Here is a 19,758-nt window from a genome sequence, read left to right on the forward strand (position 1 = left end):
TAAACTCAGTATTTGGGGGGCCAAAACTTGCAGTATGCTACAGGAGGCTGAATACAAGTGAAGGAATGTATTTGCAAACTGCAACTCTTTAGCATTAAAGACAGCAGTCCTCTATGTAAATGTGAACTTAATGGCTTCAATAAGCTGAAGGAGACATTTCATTGCCAGGTTAGGACCAGTTTTTCAGTGTGTCAACATGGTGAGAACACAGCTAAAGTCAACTTTGAACCTTCTGTTCTCACCTGCCAAGAAGCAGCACCTTGGTATATAAGGCTTCTGATGAATAGTTTGAAACAAGTAGGGTAATGTTCCATAAATTTTTTTAGCCGCTTCTGATAATTTGAGATGCATAGAGGAAATGCCTGATGTGTGTTGACCAAGAATGTAACAGTAATTTACATTTTACTGTCAAAATTATACACATCTATATTATGAAATGCATTCATGCCTCATTTCTCTATTACAGTATCCCAACTAATAGTATAATCTGTAACCAGTCTTTAAAGAAATACGTAATACACATTTGCACTGTATGTCTTGTTATCTGAAATGTGCAGGAACCGGCGTGCCTTGCTCTTCAAACTGACATGTTTACAATAGCAAAAAAAAACCTGGAATTCATTTTGTTATGGAAGTGTGCTGCAGGGGTCTGTGGAAAAACAGTATCAGTGGTAACGTAGCAATTGGCTTTAGCAGTGACCTTTACACTGCCCTTCATTTCTGCAGCTCCCTACTTTACGTTGAAGCAACTTCCAATATAAAACATTAATAATGCTCTGCCAGTTGGGGTTGAGCTAAATGTGTTCCAAACCAAGATACAATGCACATGAGAAACAAGTCAGAAATAAAGAAAGTAGGGCATTTCCATCTGTGACAAGGCTTACCAGGAAGTTAGCACTGCAAAGTGAAGTGTCCTACATAGACTAGAACAGAAAATGGTCTGGGAAGGAATGTAATTAAAACTAAAGGAGATGAAAAATCGAAGAGAGACTTCCAGCAGGTGAAGAGCAAAAGGTCAAGAATCTGGGAAGCTGATAATCATTATCTCTGAGAAATTCTCACTGCAGAAGGGCAAACCTATCTGGCAGTGGTAGATCATCCTAAAGAAGAAAAAGAATTTGATCTAAGGGGAACTTCAACTAGCGGTGGTGGCAGCTGCCCCTGCTGCTGTCTTCTGTAGTTATTGACTGAATTTGAAGATCGTTACGTTAATGGATTTAACGTTGATGGGATTAATGCACATGAGGTAACGCCCAGTGAGCCTGTGTCCGTTTTAGATTTTTGAAAAGCCTATGTGGGGCCTGCTCCTGAGGAATTGAAGAGGTTGGTGGGATGGCTTTGCTGCAGAGCCTGGCATAGGAGAAAGATCAGAGGGCTCCATGGTAACATGTATGCCTGAGCCTGTGTTTGAATGAAAAGATGAAAGAGGCTGTAAAATGCCAGATACAGGCGCTCACCCCCTACACTTTAGATCTCACTCCTTTTAGGGCAATTTCAATATTAGAACACTAGGCAGATAAAAGAAATCTCTCAGTCTAAAACTGACAATCTTGGATGAAGAAATTCACCTTGGCAGCAGAATGCAAGGATATTTGGATGTAATAAGAGAAATGGCAGAGGAATGCCCAAAGGTATGTGATATTGCTATGTTGAGCATTGATAAGGCTTTCATTGTGGACAGAAAGATATCAAGTATAAAGTAAGTTTAGTATTCGATGTGCTGTGAACAAAATGAAGGACACACATTACAATCCATCATAAAATGGAATATGTAGTAAATTGCAGAAAGACATATTTCCCTTCGTTCTTTTTGTTCCTGGCTATAAAAGTATGAGAAATCCTATTCTTACCTTTCACATCTTAGTCACATTTTCTTCTTGCACTAGGATGCCAGAACCAAGCAATCATGGTTTTTAAGATTCTTTCAGCTTTAAAGTTATGTTTTTAAGAACATGAATGTGTAGCATGATTTTTTGCTGATCTTTGAACTCTCTCCTACTGTAATAATATTAGCTGCTTATCTCAGGCCTGTGATGTGCTTTCATGTGCTTGTGAAAGAAGAGACCAGTTCAGGAACTGTAGGCACAGAGTCAAAAAACAATGTGGAAGCAAGAATGCATAAAAGAAGAATAGCAATGATCAGGGCTGCATGCTGCAGTGAAGCCAAACACTGTACTGAATACTGCTGATGTGTAATGTTTTCCAGCTCAAGTGGTATACTTGGTAATACAATAATTAATTTCTCATAAATATTGTGATTCAAAGGGTGAGAAGTTCTTACAGGAAAATCTTACCTTCTCTGGCTTTGCTTGAAATAAAGACCAGTACTTGGCTACTGGAATCAAAGAACACAAGTAATTCCCAACAAAATAATCTGACACCATTTTCAAACATAAAGCAGAAAATCAAAAAGGACACTAATTGGACCAAATACATTCCCCTGGGAGTTGAATAGGGAAGTTGTGCATGAAAATAAAATAAGTTTATGGAACTGAAGAATGAGACAGAAGGTACATGAATAGCCTCATAGTCACACTCATGCACAAGGAAAACTGTATGTTTGCTATGGTTTCCTGTATAAATGCAGTATCTCAGCTTGCCAAGTCCAGTATGTGAAAAAGAGCCAAAATTAGGGCTAGAAACACACTGAAAGAAACCCCATTATCTTGAAATGTACTTAACTTCGAGAAATAAGTTTCCGCACTTGATTTCCCTGGCTTGCAGTGTGGTTTCTGATTTTTAAACATTCTTTTTCCTGTTGCTAAGTGAAAGTCTCCTATAAACAAAGGAAATCAACTGTGTTAAAAGGATGGAAATGACTGTATGCAAAAAGCTGTCAAATCTACAGAGTAAGCAAACTGGAAAACATTTCTTAACCTAATCCTTTCAGTTACAGCAATGCTGTGCAGTGCTCCTGCTGTTCAGAGAAAGTGTGTCGTGGGTTAAAACTGCTTGGAATTAATTCTCTCAATTTAAGAAAAAGAGTTTCTGCATCCTCAGTGATATGCTTGCGGCTTTTTGGGTTTTTTTGTTTTGATTTGCTTTTGCGATGCTTTCCCAGAAGGAGCACTTCTGACAGTAATTGTAAGCATGAAATGTGTAGCACACTGTGGACCTGCAAGGTCATGTTCCAGTTACTTTAAGAGACTAAAGCTTCCTTCAGCTTCTCACTACACGGTCATGGGAGAGAGATGGAAAACTCCTGAGAGCAAACAGGTCATTGGTGAGCTGAGACACCCTTTAGCTACTTGTTTCTCTCCGTTGCAGGTACAGGCAGGCTGTACTTCTAAATGAGGAGTCTCAGCTGAACACATAGGCTGATGAATCCAGGCTGCAGTACTGGAAGAGCTAATCTTAAAGGCAGTTTTATGACCTGAAGGTCACATAATGCTTTACCTCTCTGTGCTGTGACCACAATGGCTGTTCAGATATGAGCATGGGTCTTGTAGCAATGGCATTAGTAGCTGGAGTATACCTAACACAGCATAGGAAAAGACATGCTTTAGAAGTCATAGGTCTGCTTCAATTACAGAAATTGTAGCTGCCTGTTCGTATTAATTGGATATATAGCTGCCAGTTTAAAGAAATGTCAGTAGGGCCAGGAAAAAAAGCATCTCCTGCATGGCTTATGCCACAGTTCTAAAGCTATGATCCACAGGCAGTTAACGAGTTATATATGCTAGCTGTTCTGACTTCCAGCTACAAGCAGCTTAAGTAGATTAAATATTACCACATATTCTTTTTCTTAATAATACAAGAGATGTTAAGCACTCAGGAACAGGAGGGCAGGTGGTCTGCATAATCATTTAATAGGAAAGGCCCAAGAGACACTCTTATTGAGATACCATTTTCATGAAAAATTGTGAAGATTCCTACAATAACAGCAAAATCTAGTCCGATAATAGGGAGTGAGTACAAAATGCTATGGAATTTAGCACCAATAAATATGCTCCCTTTGAAATGGTGAATTAGATGTGCAGCAGGATCTGGTCACACTTCAAAGAATAATATGCAGAGCTGAAGATCCATCTGTTTGCTCTTGCTATCACCGTTGAGGCTTCTGTATGTTAAGCAGTCTTTTGACTACTTCAAAGCACGTTTGAAGTCTTTGCTGTGCCTATCCCATGCACAAAAAGCAAACGTGCCTTAACAATATGAGTAGCTGGTGTTTTTGTTCATTTTACTTGTAAATGAAAACAATTTGTTCCTGCTATGTATCATTTCTGGACTCTTTATTTTCATTTTCTTTTTTTAGCTATGATAGCGAGGGTCGTCTAACAAATGTTACATTCCCAACTGGAGTCGTCACTAACCTTCATGGGGAAATGGAAAGGGCCATTACAGTGGACATTGAGTCATCCAGCAGAGAGGAAGATATCAGCATCACTTCCAACTTATCATCAATTGATTCTTTCTATACCATGGTTCAAGGTACTGTAAACAAAAGATTTCTCATCAGATGCTGATGTGAAAGCAGCTTTCTTATGGTACGAGCAGCTCCAATCAGATGCAGTAGAGTGAAACATTAGAGGCATGGTGTTTGGAGGAGGGGGTGATAAATACATGGTTTTATACATACATAAAAAGAACTGTTCAGGGAAAGAAGGAGTTGCAGTGAAAGTAGAATTAAATATGCTTTCCAAACAAACAGCCATTGGAAGTAGTCAGAATACCTACTTTGCATAAAAAAGGAATCTTGGAAAAGAGAGAGAAATGGATTGATAGGGAAATAGGTGCTGAAAGTGCATGAAGTGAAATTTTAGCTTTAAACTAGTATCTGACATCCCTGCAGCTACATCCATGTAGAAGTCAATAGTCACAAGATGCTTAGGATTAGGCCAAAAATGTGTTTTGTGCCAGTCCAAAGAATATACTCTGAGGGTGGGATTTTCTTAAGTGCTTAAGCGACTTTGAAGATAGGTCCCAGAGGCATTTGTGCTCTCCTGTGAAACAGATATTCTTACCAATCTCACCCTGGCTGTTTGTTATCATCATGTGAAGTCAAGATGTTGGATACACGTATTGCATAAAGTGTGCAGGACAAAGGCAGACTCGTAACCTGTGCAGGTAACATGCACTTCTCTGGTTGTTACCTTTTCAGACCAGTTAAGAAATAGCTACCAGATTGGTTATGATGGCTCACTGAGAATCCTGTATGCCAGCGGCCTGGACTCACACTATCAGACAGAGCCACACGTGTTGGCTGGCACTGCCAACCCAACAGTGGCAAAGAGGAACATGACCCTCCCGGGGGAGAATGGGCAGAACCTGGTGGAGTGGCGATTTCGGAAAGAGCAAGCCCAGGGAAAAGTCAACGTGTTTGGCCGAAAGCTTCGGGTAAGCACACAAGCATGCCTGGTATCTACTGTATTCTCGATAAGTAAGAGGAAATGTTAATTAATTCCTGTAGGTATTGACGTCCAATAACCACAGAAAATTTACCATAGATAAGCTTACTGTAGAGCTGGAAGTACTTGCTTTTATTACTTCATTTATTGGCTGTTTTTTCTCATTAATTGCTCTTTACTTCAAACTGTTGTTTTTAGCCTGGAATGCACTGGAATGCTTTCCTTCACTGTTTTTGTTTCTGGTACTGAATTCACACACCTCATTTTGAATTTCGTTTTAAATTATTTTACCATCATTTAGCACAGTCCAAGGATTTTCTTTCTTCTTTATTTTAAATAAAAAATTTACTAATACTTATTTCTGGTAGAAAAGGTTTAGCTGTGTGTGCATGTGTATGGCATATTCCTTTAACATATGTCTTTACCAGTTTGTTGGCATTTCTTCTTCCTATATAGTGAGTGAAATATAAGTAGGAAGCAAACTATGATTTATGACAGCCATTTGGTAAAGACAACATAGATTAAGCATTTAAAAGTGGGTTGCCAGGAGACCATTTCAAGACCACATTGGAGGTCTGACTTACTGTTAGAAGTCAACTCAGTTCTTTAAAATAATGCCTAGGCAGTATATCAAAAGAAGTTAAGTAATTTTAGACCACTTGACTGCTAAGAGGTAACACGCTATTTTTAAATCTTAAAATATTTTATATTTTCCTTTGGGACAAGAAAGGAGGGAACACTGTCATGCACCTCATATTCCACTCTACCACTTGCTCTGCAAGAAGAATAGATTTTTTCCAAGAAGAAAAAATGATTATGTACAGTAGCTGCTGCTTAAGAACAACATAGTTGTACCTAACTATGGCAGCTGTCTTATGTGGATAAGGAAGAGGAAAAGGAAGCCATTCTTCTGGAGCTCATCTTTGTGGTTCTGGTTCATAGGCATGTCATTACATAGCACGGTGGGATAATACACCTGCCTATTCATTTGTGAAAGAAGCTCAAGAGAAAACAGAATAACCATACCAATGGCATTTATTTTTGGCAGTGAAACGAATCACCATCAGTCCAGTTCTCAAAAGTTAAGTACAATTTTGGCATTCAAGTGCAGAGGAGGTAGAAGAAATGTCATGGGCAACTTTAGCTTGGAAGAGTTAATAGGAAAAAAGTAACAGTAAAGAGGGAAAGATTTAACAGGATGGAGGGGAAAGTGAGAGATTATAGATTAGGATAAAATAGTAGTAATTAAAAGTGTATATACACTTTTATATACACTGTAGGGCAGGTGGAGAATATGGGCTGATAAGAAAAAATGTCTCAAAAAAGAAAGTAAAAAAACTTGCCAGCTAAGATAAAAAAGGAAGATTTTTTAAAATGGATATACATGGGAAGATATTACAGAAATGTTGCTTGAGGGTGGGTGGGGGTATGTAGGAAAGTAGAGAAAGAAAACAACAGAAAGAAGAACAGGAATAACTTAGGGAGCTCATCATTTCCATCTACAGATACGTCAGTAACATTTTGCTGCAAAGAAGACAAATGGAGACAAAAAATGGAGACAAAATGTATTGCCAGTAAATGTACTCATATATATATGACACTTTTACTTCATTGTACATATGCAGTATCTGACATCATAAAGTGCACTCTCTCCTACACTCTTCAGTTTCCAGCTTGTATTAAGTCTATCCACTACTAGTAGTTTTTATAAAGAAATTAATTAGGAATTATGTCACCCTTCCTTAACTCAACAATCCTCTGTCAACCTTACTTTTGTTCAAACTTGGTTTGTATTTGTTTGATAAGCTAGTTTTGTCCCTACACTTGTATGTTTGGTCTGTGGGCTGGCCTTTGGCAGAGGTCCTGACAGCCCTCTGCATGAAAGAGCCTTTTTAAGGCATTTCTGTTAAAGCCAGACAGACCCTCACTCACAAGCGTCTTAAATAAAGGAACTAGTATGAGCTCTATCTCAAGGGATGCACCTAGACCAGACAGGTAACATAGATGAGGGAGCTCACATGAAGAGTTTGCTCTGCCTTCTCCTGAGACCTGACATGCTCCAAGCTCTGCAGAGGTTCCCAATTTTCACATCAGCTCTTGAATCTCTCTGTAAGGCACAGCAAGATACCCCTGCTTCTAGTGGGGGGAATCGCAGTCTGATATGCTTCTCAGTGAGCCATTTGAAAGAAAAACAGGAGCTAAAGGAGAGCAGGATAGATGGACACCTCAATTACTGAAGCATAGTGGGATGGCATGTAGGAACTGTCAAAAGACACTTTTGTGTCATTGTTTCTTCACAGAAAATGTCTTGAATTACTATGTTTATCATAATGAACTGCAGAGGTTTCAAATATATTTGAAGTGTGACTATCTTACAATAAAAATGTTCAAGTTCAGCTGTAGAAGCATTTTGGTAGCAGAGTTGTTGTTAGGAAACACTTCAGTTGAATGTGGTATTTTAGCTGACATATGTTATTCCAGCCCCATACTGTCCAATGAAAGAAGCTGGATCACCAAAACTTGTTAAAAATTATAAAATTGCCATCTGTATTACAAGATTACGCAAACAGAGCCAAAATTCCACCAATTGCTCACACATCTGAATGCAAGAGCTCTGTCAGCAGAATCTGGAAGCATGAATCTGGCTGGATAAAGAGGCATTTCCTTTTTTTCCCCTCCTATCCTGCGCTTACACAGACCAGACAGATGGAAAGTGAGAAGGCAAGGGATGTTATTATCCCATTTAGCAGATAAGGCAGTGAGACACCCAGATTAAGTACTTTGCTGCTATTTACACCGGAAGCATGTGCTTAGCCAAGACATTAACCCCAATTGCTTGGACCTCTGCCTTAACCGTAAAAACCACCCTTCCCTCTTTGTCAGTTCGGAAATCAGAAGTGCCCATTCTCACTTCAGTGTCTAAGCCCAAGAGGTAGACAAGAAAATTAATAAAAAATCATAATTAAATGTAAAATAAGGAAGAGAGGATGGAGAGAATGGGAGAAAAAAAATCAGAGAAGCAAATCAGGCAGGGAGATGCAGAGATGAGTGCAGGCATGCGTGGGAGAGGCTGAGAAGTAAAAGCCAGAGATAAACAAGATTTAAGAGTAAATTTAGGCAAATAAGTGAATATTATCGGGTTGGCCAAAAAGTAATTGTACTTTTTTCTGCATAAATGAAAGGCAAATTTTTCATGGGAAACAAAAACTGTATTAAACAATACAGTGTCCATTTTGTTCAATTACCTTTTGCCGTCTTTCAGGCTACTTCATAATTTCATGCTCAAAAAAGTTCTTATCTCTTTTGGCAAAAAACAGTTCCAAGAACAATTTGATAACCTCATCAGCAGTGAAGGTTTTACCACTCAAGGCGTTTGTAAAGTACAAAACAAGTGGTAGTCTGATGGTGCCAGGTCTGGCAAAAAGGGTGGATGTGGTAACGCATCCCAGCCAAGCTGCAACAATTTTTGATGAGTGAACTTGTCAATTTTTGACGAGTGAAACAAACTTGTCTGTGGTCTAACGTTATCACGGTGAAGCACAACACCTCTGTGATTCACCGGTTCTGGATGCTTCTGTTTGATGGCATCATTTAATTATCCAGTTGACGACAGTACACATCCAAATTAATCCTCCCAATGGTTCCTTGGGAGCAATGCAAAATACACAATACTTTTGAAATCCCAGCCTGACAGCATAACCTTCCTTTGGTGAAGATCTGCTTTTGAAGTGCTTTGAGCTGGTTCATCAAGCTTGTTCCATGATCTTTTTCATTCATTGTTGTTGTAGATGATCCATTTTTCATTGCCTGTTATCATACGTTCCAAAAATGGATCATTTTCTTCACATTTCAAGAGAGAATCGCAGATGTCAGCACACTTAGTGAGATGGATTTCACTGAGCTCCTGTGGTACCCAAACATCGAGCTTCCTAATGTATCCAAGTTGTTTTAAATGGTTTTCAACACTCAATTTCAATATGTTAAGATTACCAGCAATCTCTCATGTTGTTAAATGCCAGTTGGATTCAATCAATGCCTTTATCTTGTTGTTGTCAACTTTGATTGGCCTTCCTGAATGGGGCATCTTTAACATCAAAATCTCACCAAAATTTAGCAAACCAGTCCTGACACTGCCATAGTTTTAAGGCATCTTCACCATACAAATCACATAACTTTCATGAGCTTGCACAAGTATTTTTCCCTTTCTGAAGTAATATAGCAAAATATGATTAAAATGTTCCTTTTGATAGTCCATTTTGAAATCAACACCAAATAAATGATTCATGAAATCATCCACTTTCCTTTTCTAAAACAAGCTTGAACTGTCAACTGTCAAGTTACATAATGAATTTGCAGTTTAAAGTTAAGTTAGTTACATTTCATATAGCAAAAAAAAAAATGCAATTACTTTTGGGCTAACCCAAATAGATACTGGAAAGTTTAAACAAAAACTACTTTAAAAGTAAAAAAAAAAAGTAACAAAAAGGAAGTTAATGGAAATGCTTCATAGTTATGTTTAACCTACTTTTAGAATCAGTCATGGAGTGTTAATTTTTCAGAGTGTATTTAAACAACATTTGATGGCTCATGAAATAGATAAAGTAGCTGTTCTGCATGTGATAGACTGTGCTCCTTACTTAGAAGATTTACATGAGAACATGATTTTTGTTCCTAAATTGATAGCGCAGTTTGTTCTCATGACAGTGATCTCATATTAAAAAAGAGAAAGGTAATGTAGATAGATATAAGAAAAACTGAGTATTTGTAGGACTTTTTTTATATTTGCCCATGACCTATCACCAGCTTTTTGATACCTTTTATGCCTGTAATAAATAATCTAATTTGTATTAACCTTTTAGAATCTTATCAGCCGCAGAGTATAAGCACCAACATCCTTGGTGTCCTGAACATGGATTTCTGAACATGCAGCCCTGAAAAATGCAAAAATCCTCTAGTCGTTCCTTCAGTCAGGATATCTCTTCTCTTGTTCTTTTCTGGATGTTATTTAGCCATCTTTCTTCACGTCTTTGTAATGTATGCATCAAGTACTTGAAAAGTAATTCTTAAAAAATTCTTAATACTCATAGCTAGCTGTATGTCCATCTGTCCCCTACTTCCCATATGTTAGCAAAATGCAGTGTTGAAAAATCTTGGTTATCAGTGTTTCACCCTCACCTGGAATAAATTCGGAAGGACACGGCAGATACAGAAATGGCAGATGAACAAAGAAATCCTAGTGGCCTGTTTGAGAACACTGAAAAACAGTTCAATGCAGATGGGGCATGGAGAAGTGCAAAGACAGCAATGTGGGAAAAGAAAACCAGACATATTCCTTTCATAAATACAAAAATGAGAGCAGATTCAATGAAACTGAAAGTTAGCGTATTTAGAACACTAAAAGGGCAAGAGGCAGATTTCGATGTAAAAGCATTACATGGAAATCACTATCCACCGCTATAGTTTACGTATAAATAAATGATACGGTGTTCAACATAAATGTATCTAGGCTAAGACTCTAATTTCAAATTAAAATAGTTATGAACTTCAAAGCTGTTTTTCAGTGGTTCAGTAGTCTTCCACTCATTTATGGCTTTAAGTGGTCAGTTAACTAGGCAGAAGACTTCATCCTCTACTAAAGATTTCAGCCTCATAAATATGTTGCAGCAGTTGATGGTATATGGTATGATGGTATATTTCCATTTGATCCAGAAGGGGAAAGTCTATGTTCTAAAAACTGTTCAGTCTGAATTTGAAGATTTAACATGCTTTTGAAGATCTTAATTTTGTATATGCTGTTTTGAAAAATACTTGCTGTAGAGGATTAGGATTCAGTTCTTTCTTAGCATGATTGTTATGAACTGGATAAGCAGTTGCTGGGAATACGTTTTGACAATAATTCGCTACATATACTTTGGACTGCCTATGAAAGAAGTAGTTTGTTTGCTGAAATGGCCCCATTTATTACAGAAGTTTTCAGTGCACATCTTTCAGTATTTTCTTAACAGTTGACTAAGCTTCAAGAAAGAACACATTGCAACAAATTCTTGGCCATCTCTTCATATAATGAGACCTAAAACAGATGCTAATATAGTGCCTTACGTTTATATCAAGAAGTTGCTAAAATAATTTGCGTACACAGCAAATCAATCACTGTAAATGGTATTTAAAGAACAGCTATTGTGGAAATAATAGATGGCTAGGGTTTGAACAGAGTGATTTATTGTGTCATTTTGTTTGCTTTAAAAAGGTTAATGGCAGAAACCTCCTTTCAGTTGACTTTGATCGAACCACAAAGACAGAAAAGATCTACGATGACCACCGTAAATTTCTCCTGAGGATTGCCTATGACACATCAGGGCACCCCACCCTGTGGCTACCGAGCAGCAAGCTGATGGCTGTCAACGTTACCTATTCATCCACAGGTCAAATAGGCAGCATACAGCGAGGGACAACTAGTGAAAAAATAGAGTATGATGGACAGGGAAGGATAGTGTCTAGAGTGTTTGCTGATGGGAAAACTTGGAGTTACACATATTTGGAAAAGGTAAAGAATACTCAGGTTCTAAAAAATTCATTGAATGTGCTGAAATTCTGCAGCATCTGACTGCCGCATGCAGTACAAAAACAGGTAGTGGAAGCCATTTCAATTATTCTAAGTATCAGCACGTGATTCCTAGGGGAATGTTTTATACAACAGATATGTAATTTTGCTGTAGCAAATTGCTAGGAATTGATATCTTTTTAAATTATTTAGGCCAATGACTAACAAGAAGCATCTGTATTTACCTTTTATCTTAACACTTAAAATAAGGTACAGGGACTAGATCTCTGCAGTGTAATACAGTCAAAAATAATTTGTTTATAAATTCTTCAGTTGTTTGGGGTTTTTTCACTAACAAGAAAAGCACTTGTTTCTAAATAGTTACAGCTGTCAATTTGTACTTGCTATATATTGTAGCATCAAAATAAATGATAGACAAAAGATCAGGTACCTTCATTATATAGAAAGATTGCTGAATGGTAGCTCTCCCTCTAGAAATACCTGTGAAAATCTCTCTTGTCTGGGAGGGATGCCTGCTATGCAAAAAGAGAATCCATTTCTTTCTGGGGTTTAAATATATTTCTGTTTAAGCTGTTGCACAGCAAACACTGTTTACTAGTCGTTGCAGGCATAATTTAATCAAGACCTATGATACATAGTAGCCATGTATCAGAAAAATGTCAGAATAATTCTGAATAGCTCCTTCTGATAGAAATAATCAAGCAATTGTTTTGCCTATGTCTTAAAAGCTTACAGAAGAAGAACACATTATTCAGGGATCTCAGGCTATTCAAATTCTTCAAAATCATCTCTAATTGTAGGGAAGAAATTGTATCTCCCATATGTTGTTCTCCTTGTGAGTTAATGGCTTTAAGACAGTTTTACTTCTTCCCATATTAAACATGACTTATCTGAATCCATTGACAATCTGCTGTTTAGCTGTGAGTGCGTGATAAAAAGAGTGATACAGTCATAACAAGTAGCAAATTATGAATGTGGAACTACTAATTACAGAACCCTTTACAATTAAGCATCCAAGTAAATTAGGCAGGGAGATGTTAACAACATGTAAGGTCAAGGATAACTCAATTAAAGAGGAGCTAATTTTCTCAAGTGAGAATGTCACATTTTTGTGAAGAAATAGTATTGGTATATGGGGAGGGGGGGCAGTACTCCACCATTTGTCACATGGTAAAAATCTGTTCTTAATTTTCAGTCAATGGTTCTTCTGCTTCATAGCCAACGGCAGTATATCTTCGAATATGATTTGTTGGATCGGCTTTCTGCTGTCACCATGCCCAGCGTTGCTCGTCATACCATGCAGACTATCCGCTCCATTGGCTATTACCGGAACATATACAACCCCCCGGAAAGTAATGCTTCTGTTATAATGGACTACAATGAAGAAGGGCAGCTCCTTCAAACTGCTTTCCTGGGGACAAGCCGAAGAGTATTATTCAAATACAGGCGGCAGACCAAGCTCTCAGAAATTTTATATGATAGTACAAGAGTTAGTTTTACTTATGATGAGACAGCAGGAGTCCTGAAAACAGTAAACCTCCAAAGCGATGGTTTTATCTGCACCATTAGATACAGGCAAATTGGGCCATTGATTGACAGACAGATTTTCCGCTTTAGCGAAGACGGAATGGTAAATGCCCGATTTGACTACAGCTATGACAACAGCTTCAGAGTGACTAGCATGCAAGGTGTAATCAATGAAACCCCATTGCCTATTGATCTCTACCAGTTTGATGATATCTCTGGCAAAGTTGAACAATTTGGAAAATTTGGAGTTATATATTATGATATTAACCAGATCATTTCGACAGCCGTAATGACCTACACAAAACATTTTGATGCACACGGCCGCATCAAGGAAATTCAGTATGAAATATTTCGGTCATTAATGTATTGGATTACAATTCAGTATGATAACATGGGACGAGTGACAAAACGAGAAATTAAGATCGGGCCGTTTGCCAACACCACAAAATATGCTTACGAATATGATGTAGATGGTCAGCTCCAGACAGTTTATCTGAATGAAAAAATAATGTGGCGATACAATTATGACCTGAATGGCAACCTCCACTTGCTTAACCCCAGTAGCAGCGCCCGTTTGACACCACTTCGCTATGACCTGAGAGACAGAATAACTCGACTAGGTGATGTTCAGTACCGATTAGATGAAGATGGCTTTCTGCGTCAAAGGGGTACTGAAATCTTTGAATACAGTTCGAAGGGCCTTCTTACTCGAGTTTATAGCAAGGGCAGTGGGTGGACAGTGATTTATCGTTATGATGGACTTGGACGACGAGTTTCCAGTAAAACTAGCCTCGGACAGCATCTCCAGTTCTTTTATGCAGACCTTACTTACCCAACCAGGATAACTCACGTATATAACCACTCCAGTTCTGAAATCACATCTCTTTACTATGATCTGCAAGGACACCTTTTTGCTATGGAAATTAGCAGCGGAGATGAGTTTTACATTGCATCAGACAATACAGGGACGCCACTGGCTGTTTTCAGTAGCAATGGTCTCATGCTTAAACAAATTCAATACACTGCTTACGGAGAGATCTATTTCGACTCTAACCTTGACTTCCAGCTGGTAATAGGATTCCACGGAGGCTTATATGACCCACTGACCAAGCTAGTCCACTTCGGAGAAAGAGATTATGACATACTGGCAGGCCGATGGACAACACCTGATATTGAAATCTGGAAGAGAATTGGGAAGGATCCAGCTCCTTTTAATTTGTACATGTTTAGAAATAACAACCCAGCCAGTAAAATACACGATGTGAAGGATTATATTACAGGTAAAAGAAGGTTACTTAATTGCAAGTCTCCCACTTGCTCTAAAACTTACCTTTCTGTGTTCTCAGAATCTGAAATCTGACTATCTGGGTTACAGGCTGAGGATATTGTCTGGGGAAGGTTGGTAAAGAAATTCTCAGGGAAGATAATTGTTCAGAAGAGTACTTGGCATTTCGAACCAGATCAACAAAGTGATTTTAGCTTAGGGGGTGCTGGACTTATAGACATCCAATTTAGACTGGAATTCACAATTTTGATGAAGTGCCTATGTCCTATCTGGAAAAGTTCTTTATGAGGAAGCATTAAGCACTTAATAATGAGAATAATTACAGCAAGCACGCTTATCAGGAATAGTGAAATAACAAATGGGTGATCTTGAAAATACCTCATCTAGCCTTAGACACTGATCTAGGTACCTGCATAAGAGATTAATAGCCACAGGCCATTATTAGCTCTGAGGTTTATGTAATTAAACCTAAACCTTGTGCCCTAACACAGTTGTTATGGTGCTTTAATATTGCACTGTTGACCCAAAAAGATAATTCAGAGCATCTCAGTATACAGAGGGGTTGGTTTTTCCAAAGTACATTTTGGAGACCACTGACTGAACTGTAGCACGATGGGCCTTAGCTGGAAATTTCAGTGCACTGGGAGAGGGAGGAAGAGCCCTAGGTTCTCTTTCCAGTGCTGTTACGCATTACCCAGTGCTCTTATAATGAAAAAAAATAGACTCCTTGAGCAAGTACAAGAGCAAGAACTGCTCAAGACCATTCATGAGAGTGTCTTTAGATGTGGATTAGAGTCAGACTTCTTCATGGCTCTGGGCTACTGGGCAGTAAAAAGTGCATTTACATGGACTGAAAAGACCAGAGAGAAGAGGGAGTGAGACTGTAAGGTCTGCAAGGGCTAGAGGGGGGTCTTTGTGACCAATTTAACTCATTAGCATGGCAGAAAATACTCACTAGAAGTCGGTGGATATTTGCCAGGGTAGGTTTTTGCAAGGCTACTAATGCAATTTGGGTAAGAAAGAAAAGTCCAATAAGCTCCAGGGCCAACACAAAGTAACGAGCACACAGCCAGGGGCAAGGAAGGGGGAACAGGATATAGAAAAGGAGTGTGAATTTCCCTTTTGCAACAAAAAGCTGCTAATGTGACACTTCTTGTAAAACTGAGTTCTTAGGGAACCTATATGCTTTTTGTGGGTCTAGAGTTAGTTACATGTAGTGTTTTTCATTATTATACATACAAAAAAACCTGATTGCATGTCACCAGAAGTTTCTGAAAAATGCATGACTCAGATACATTTGAATTTTCGTATTTGAATAGATGTAAATATTCCAAAATATTTTTTGCAGACAGTGCCTGACTACAGGAGGGGCTTAGCCCCGCTTACTTAAGAGTTGTGAGATTACCACTCAGAAAAACATCCTGGGAATCAAGTGGGTTTGCATTAATTTAACAAACAGCAGCTATTAACTGGGTTGCTAATGGGCTGCCTGGGAGCAAGGATAATAACAGACCTTAGAATCTGTCCTCTTTTAGCAGCATGTGCTATAGGGGATGCAATGGCAATCAGATTCTTTCTGGCAATGAAAATTATGCACTTAGTTCAAAAAATTGCCCTCAAAATACAGTTTTAGTTCTTTTCTTAACATCTTTGATGTATGGAATACATAGACACATACCACTTACATAAGGTTATCATTACAATGAGTAATTTGGCTGACTGGCAGTTTTAGATGCAGAGCCTCATGAGGCTTATAATTTATCTGGAAAAAAAATGGTTCCCACTTATTTGGGATTTTCTTAAATGAAAACTCCCAGACTTGGAAGGAGCACTGTGCCGACTTCTGCCAAGCTTAGTATTTGTGAATGGGGTAGAAAGGCAGAAACAAGGAAGAGCACCCACTCTTGCCCAACAATTGTTAACTAATTAATTGTAGGCCTCCCTAATTTATTTATTTTTAACAAAACATAAAATAAATCAGAAATAATGTTATCTAATGCTAATTTAGTATCCTGTCTGTCTTACTGATGCAACTGTAATACATTTCATTAGCTTTTAATTTCATCAGTCCAACTTCATCTTGAAGTGGGGAAGGTTTCTCTTTAATCAACATAAAATATCTGCCAGATTATTTAAAAGGTAATTGGCCATATAGGTGTTATTTCAGGGGTAGTTTGAAGACATTAAAATTCACATAAGTAACAAAAGGACAGGATGTGCTCTGCAGTACTACTTTTTTGTTTTGTGTTAAAGTATTGATGATAAAGGTGCGACATAGAGCATGTCCAGCCTGACCATGAAATCCCAATTAGTTTAGGTTATATTAGATGTAAATCTCACTTGAATTGTGCTCCTGTAGCTGTTCTGGATGTCACTGAGGCCTTCAGAATTGTTGAAACCTGCAATGCCTTTCAAGCAAGCATAGTGCAACTCTTACATGGAACAGAAGTTTCCTTTTAAGTTTAGTACTTCAAGTTTTCTGCATAGGCTTGCTGTTCTAGCTGTAGCACAAGTCTAAGTCCATCTATATCAAAATGACAACCGTTGAGTAATTTTCATGCTACAGAAGGAAATCAACTATGCCAAAACATATTCCATGTAAAAATGGTACGATTGCAAAATAAAGAACAATTCTAATATTTTACTCTTTTTTTTTAATAATTCTTTTCCAGATGTTAACAGCTGGCTGGTGACATTTGGCTTCCATCTGCACAATGCCATTCCTGGTTTCCCTGTTCCGAAATTTGATTTAACAGAACCTTCTTATGAACTTGTGAAGAGCCAGCAATGGGAGGACATACCAGTAAGAAAAAAAAACCCTAAACATAAAAATGGAACAAGACAGAATTCAGATCTCTGCAGATCTTACTAGGCACGGATAATCCTGACAGGGTTACTTGCTAAGTTAAATCTGAACAGTGCTTTTCAAACCTCCTAAGTTTTATCTACGTTCAAAAGAATTTAAGAAATTACAGATGGTGGTTTTTCTTACAGATTTGCTAAGTTAGGTACCATTTTAAATAAGCTTTTGTTTGCTTTCAGCAACAATAAAAATGCAGAAAGACAATAATCAAAGAAAAGAAGTTTAAGACTCTTTAAAGATGTCTACGTTTCGTAGCAGAAACTACAGAGATTAGATTTGTACTAACACTCTGCCTGAAGGCAGAAACTGAACACCATAATAAAAAATAGACTGTGAAATAAACAGAACAGGTGATATAAATTATGCATAGCAGGCACCACTACAGTTTTACTTCTCTTTAATATTAACTGTGGCTTATATGTAAAGATAAAATATTGAAAATGAAATTACCTGAGGTAAAACCCATTACATTACATAAAACCAAAACTCCAGGTGCTTATGATGTTCTTTGGGAGGAAAAAAATTAACTTAAGTCCTGAAAACCTCCTACAATTTTAAATGATGGAAGAAATAAATGTGGAAGTTAAAATCTAAATCCACTATTTAAGAAAATTACATTTACAAATCAAACTTACTCAAAGATCAAAGACCTATGCCCTCAAATACCCTGCAGTTCTCAGTTAAGAAGGAAGTGTTGAGAGACAGTAACATGGGTAATCCCATTGTGAGCAGTCAAAACCAGATCTCTTTTTTACAAGAATCATGATAGAGAACTTTACAAGCTTAAAAGAGGATATGATCTTGAAGACCCTTACAACCTAATTTAGATTAAAAATCATTAGAAGAGTGGCCCAGCAGAAGGGAGCATATGGAAGCTAATTTTGTATGCATGAAGTGGCCCGCTATATATGTATTTTTAATAGCCAGGGATTGAGTAACGGGGAAAGACCTTAAGAGCACAGCATGAGAATAACAGCAAAAGCAGTAAGGGGGCAGCACTGCAAGTACTTTAGGCAAGGTGGTTGTATCACGCGGTAAGAGACCTGTCATTAGGCATGGCTGTGAAGAACTATCAAGAGGGTGTTTATTCAGATGTCAGAGGCTAAAGAATGCAGTTATTCACCGGGACCTACATAGGTACATCAGAAAAAGAGCCAGTTTGGTCAAAGAGATGAGAGTAGACGGCTAGTTGTCAAAAATCTTCAGGAAAGAGCTCAACAACGTTAGGAGTGCCAGGGGCATGTGACATGACAGAGAGAAAGGCAAGTGCGAGGAAAACAAAGATTCACAATTCTCAGGTAGGAAGAAGCTGTGACTATGATATTCACTGCTGATCAAGCAAATGCAGCCAGGACCCAGAAGTAAACACACAACCACTTAGTATTTTGAAACATGCTGGAGTGAGCGAGCTTTACCAAGCTCTGAGTTTTTGCTTCAGAGCTCTGAGGGTACATGTTAAAAACAAACGTCATCATTATGAAATCGCTGTAGCCTCTTGCTGCTCTCACTGGTGCGCATGCTGTCTAGAATGTATTTTGTTCTCAATGGCTTTCACGTAGGATTTACAACAGCTGAAATCCATACTTGTTAGCAAGTGCAGGCAGGAATCTGCCATGTTCAAGAAGAGTTGAGGGTCCAAATCAATTCATCATTCCCTCAGGAACTGTCCCCTCCAGAAAGCCACCCTCATGGCAGAGCAGAGAAGACTCTGCCTTTTACCAGGCTTTGATTAGCAGCAAGGCTGAAATTAAGGTTGTATGAGTCTGTTAATGACTCCTGCTTGGTCTCCCACCCAGAAATTTGGGAAAACTGAACAGATTTTTGCCTCATTTGTCAGCAATGAATCAAGTGGGTTAAACAGTATCTTACAGAAGGGAGAAGGGGTCAATTGGAAGATAAACTGGATCATCTACAGAAACTAAGTGCTCCTTTTCAAAAGTGCAGCCAAAGCTATTTAAATCTTTCGCTCTGTTTCCTGCTGAGACAACTGCTAGGGCAGCTGTCTGCTCCCCACCTCCGTCAATACTAGCTCATTCACAGCTTGTAGCTGTTAAGAACCGGGGTTAGACAGATAAATTGTGCTTATTCTGCGCAGTTGTAAGGTCTCACCCCAACCACAGTTGACCCTATAAGGTGAGCTTTCCCGCTACCTAGCTGCACTAGCTCACCATTC

The 19,758-nt window shown here is 38.3% G+C and overlaps 1 protein-coding gene across 2 annotated transcripts in view; it reads left to right on the forward strand.

Annotated features, from left to right (window-relative positions):
• The window catches only part of TENM3 (teneurin transmembrane protein 3), a 116,621-nt gene that overhangs the window by 94,125 nt on the left and 2,738 nt on the right, over positions 1–19,758 (forward strand). For both annotated transcript variants that reach the window (XM_010193031.1, XM_010193039.1), the window contains 5 exons: positions 4,256–4,431; positions 5,102–5,337; positions 11,596–11,892; positions 13,106–14,717; positions 17,395–17,525. In XM_010193031.1, the coding sequence (XP_010191333.1) occupies positions 4,256–4,431; positions 5,102–5,337; positions 11,596–11,892; positions 13,106–14,717; positions 17,395–17,525 (2,452 nt within the window). The remainder of the gene's footprint in view (positions 1–4,255; positions 4,432–5,101; positions 5,338–11,595; positions 11,893–13,105; positions 14,718–17,394; positions 17,526–19,758) is intronic.

Source organism: Mesitornis unicolor, unplaced genomic scaffold (assembly GCF_000695765.1).
Source record: "Mesitornis unicolor isolate BGI_N332 unplaced genomic scaffold, ASM69576v1 scaffold2051, whole genome shotgun sequence".
Classification (NCBI taxonomy): Eukaryota; Metazoa; Chordata; class Aves; order Mesitornithiformes; family Mesitornithidae; genus Mesitornis; species Mesitornis unicolor.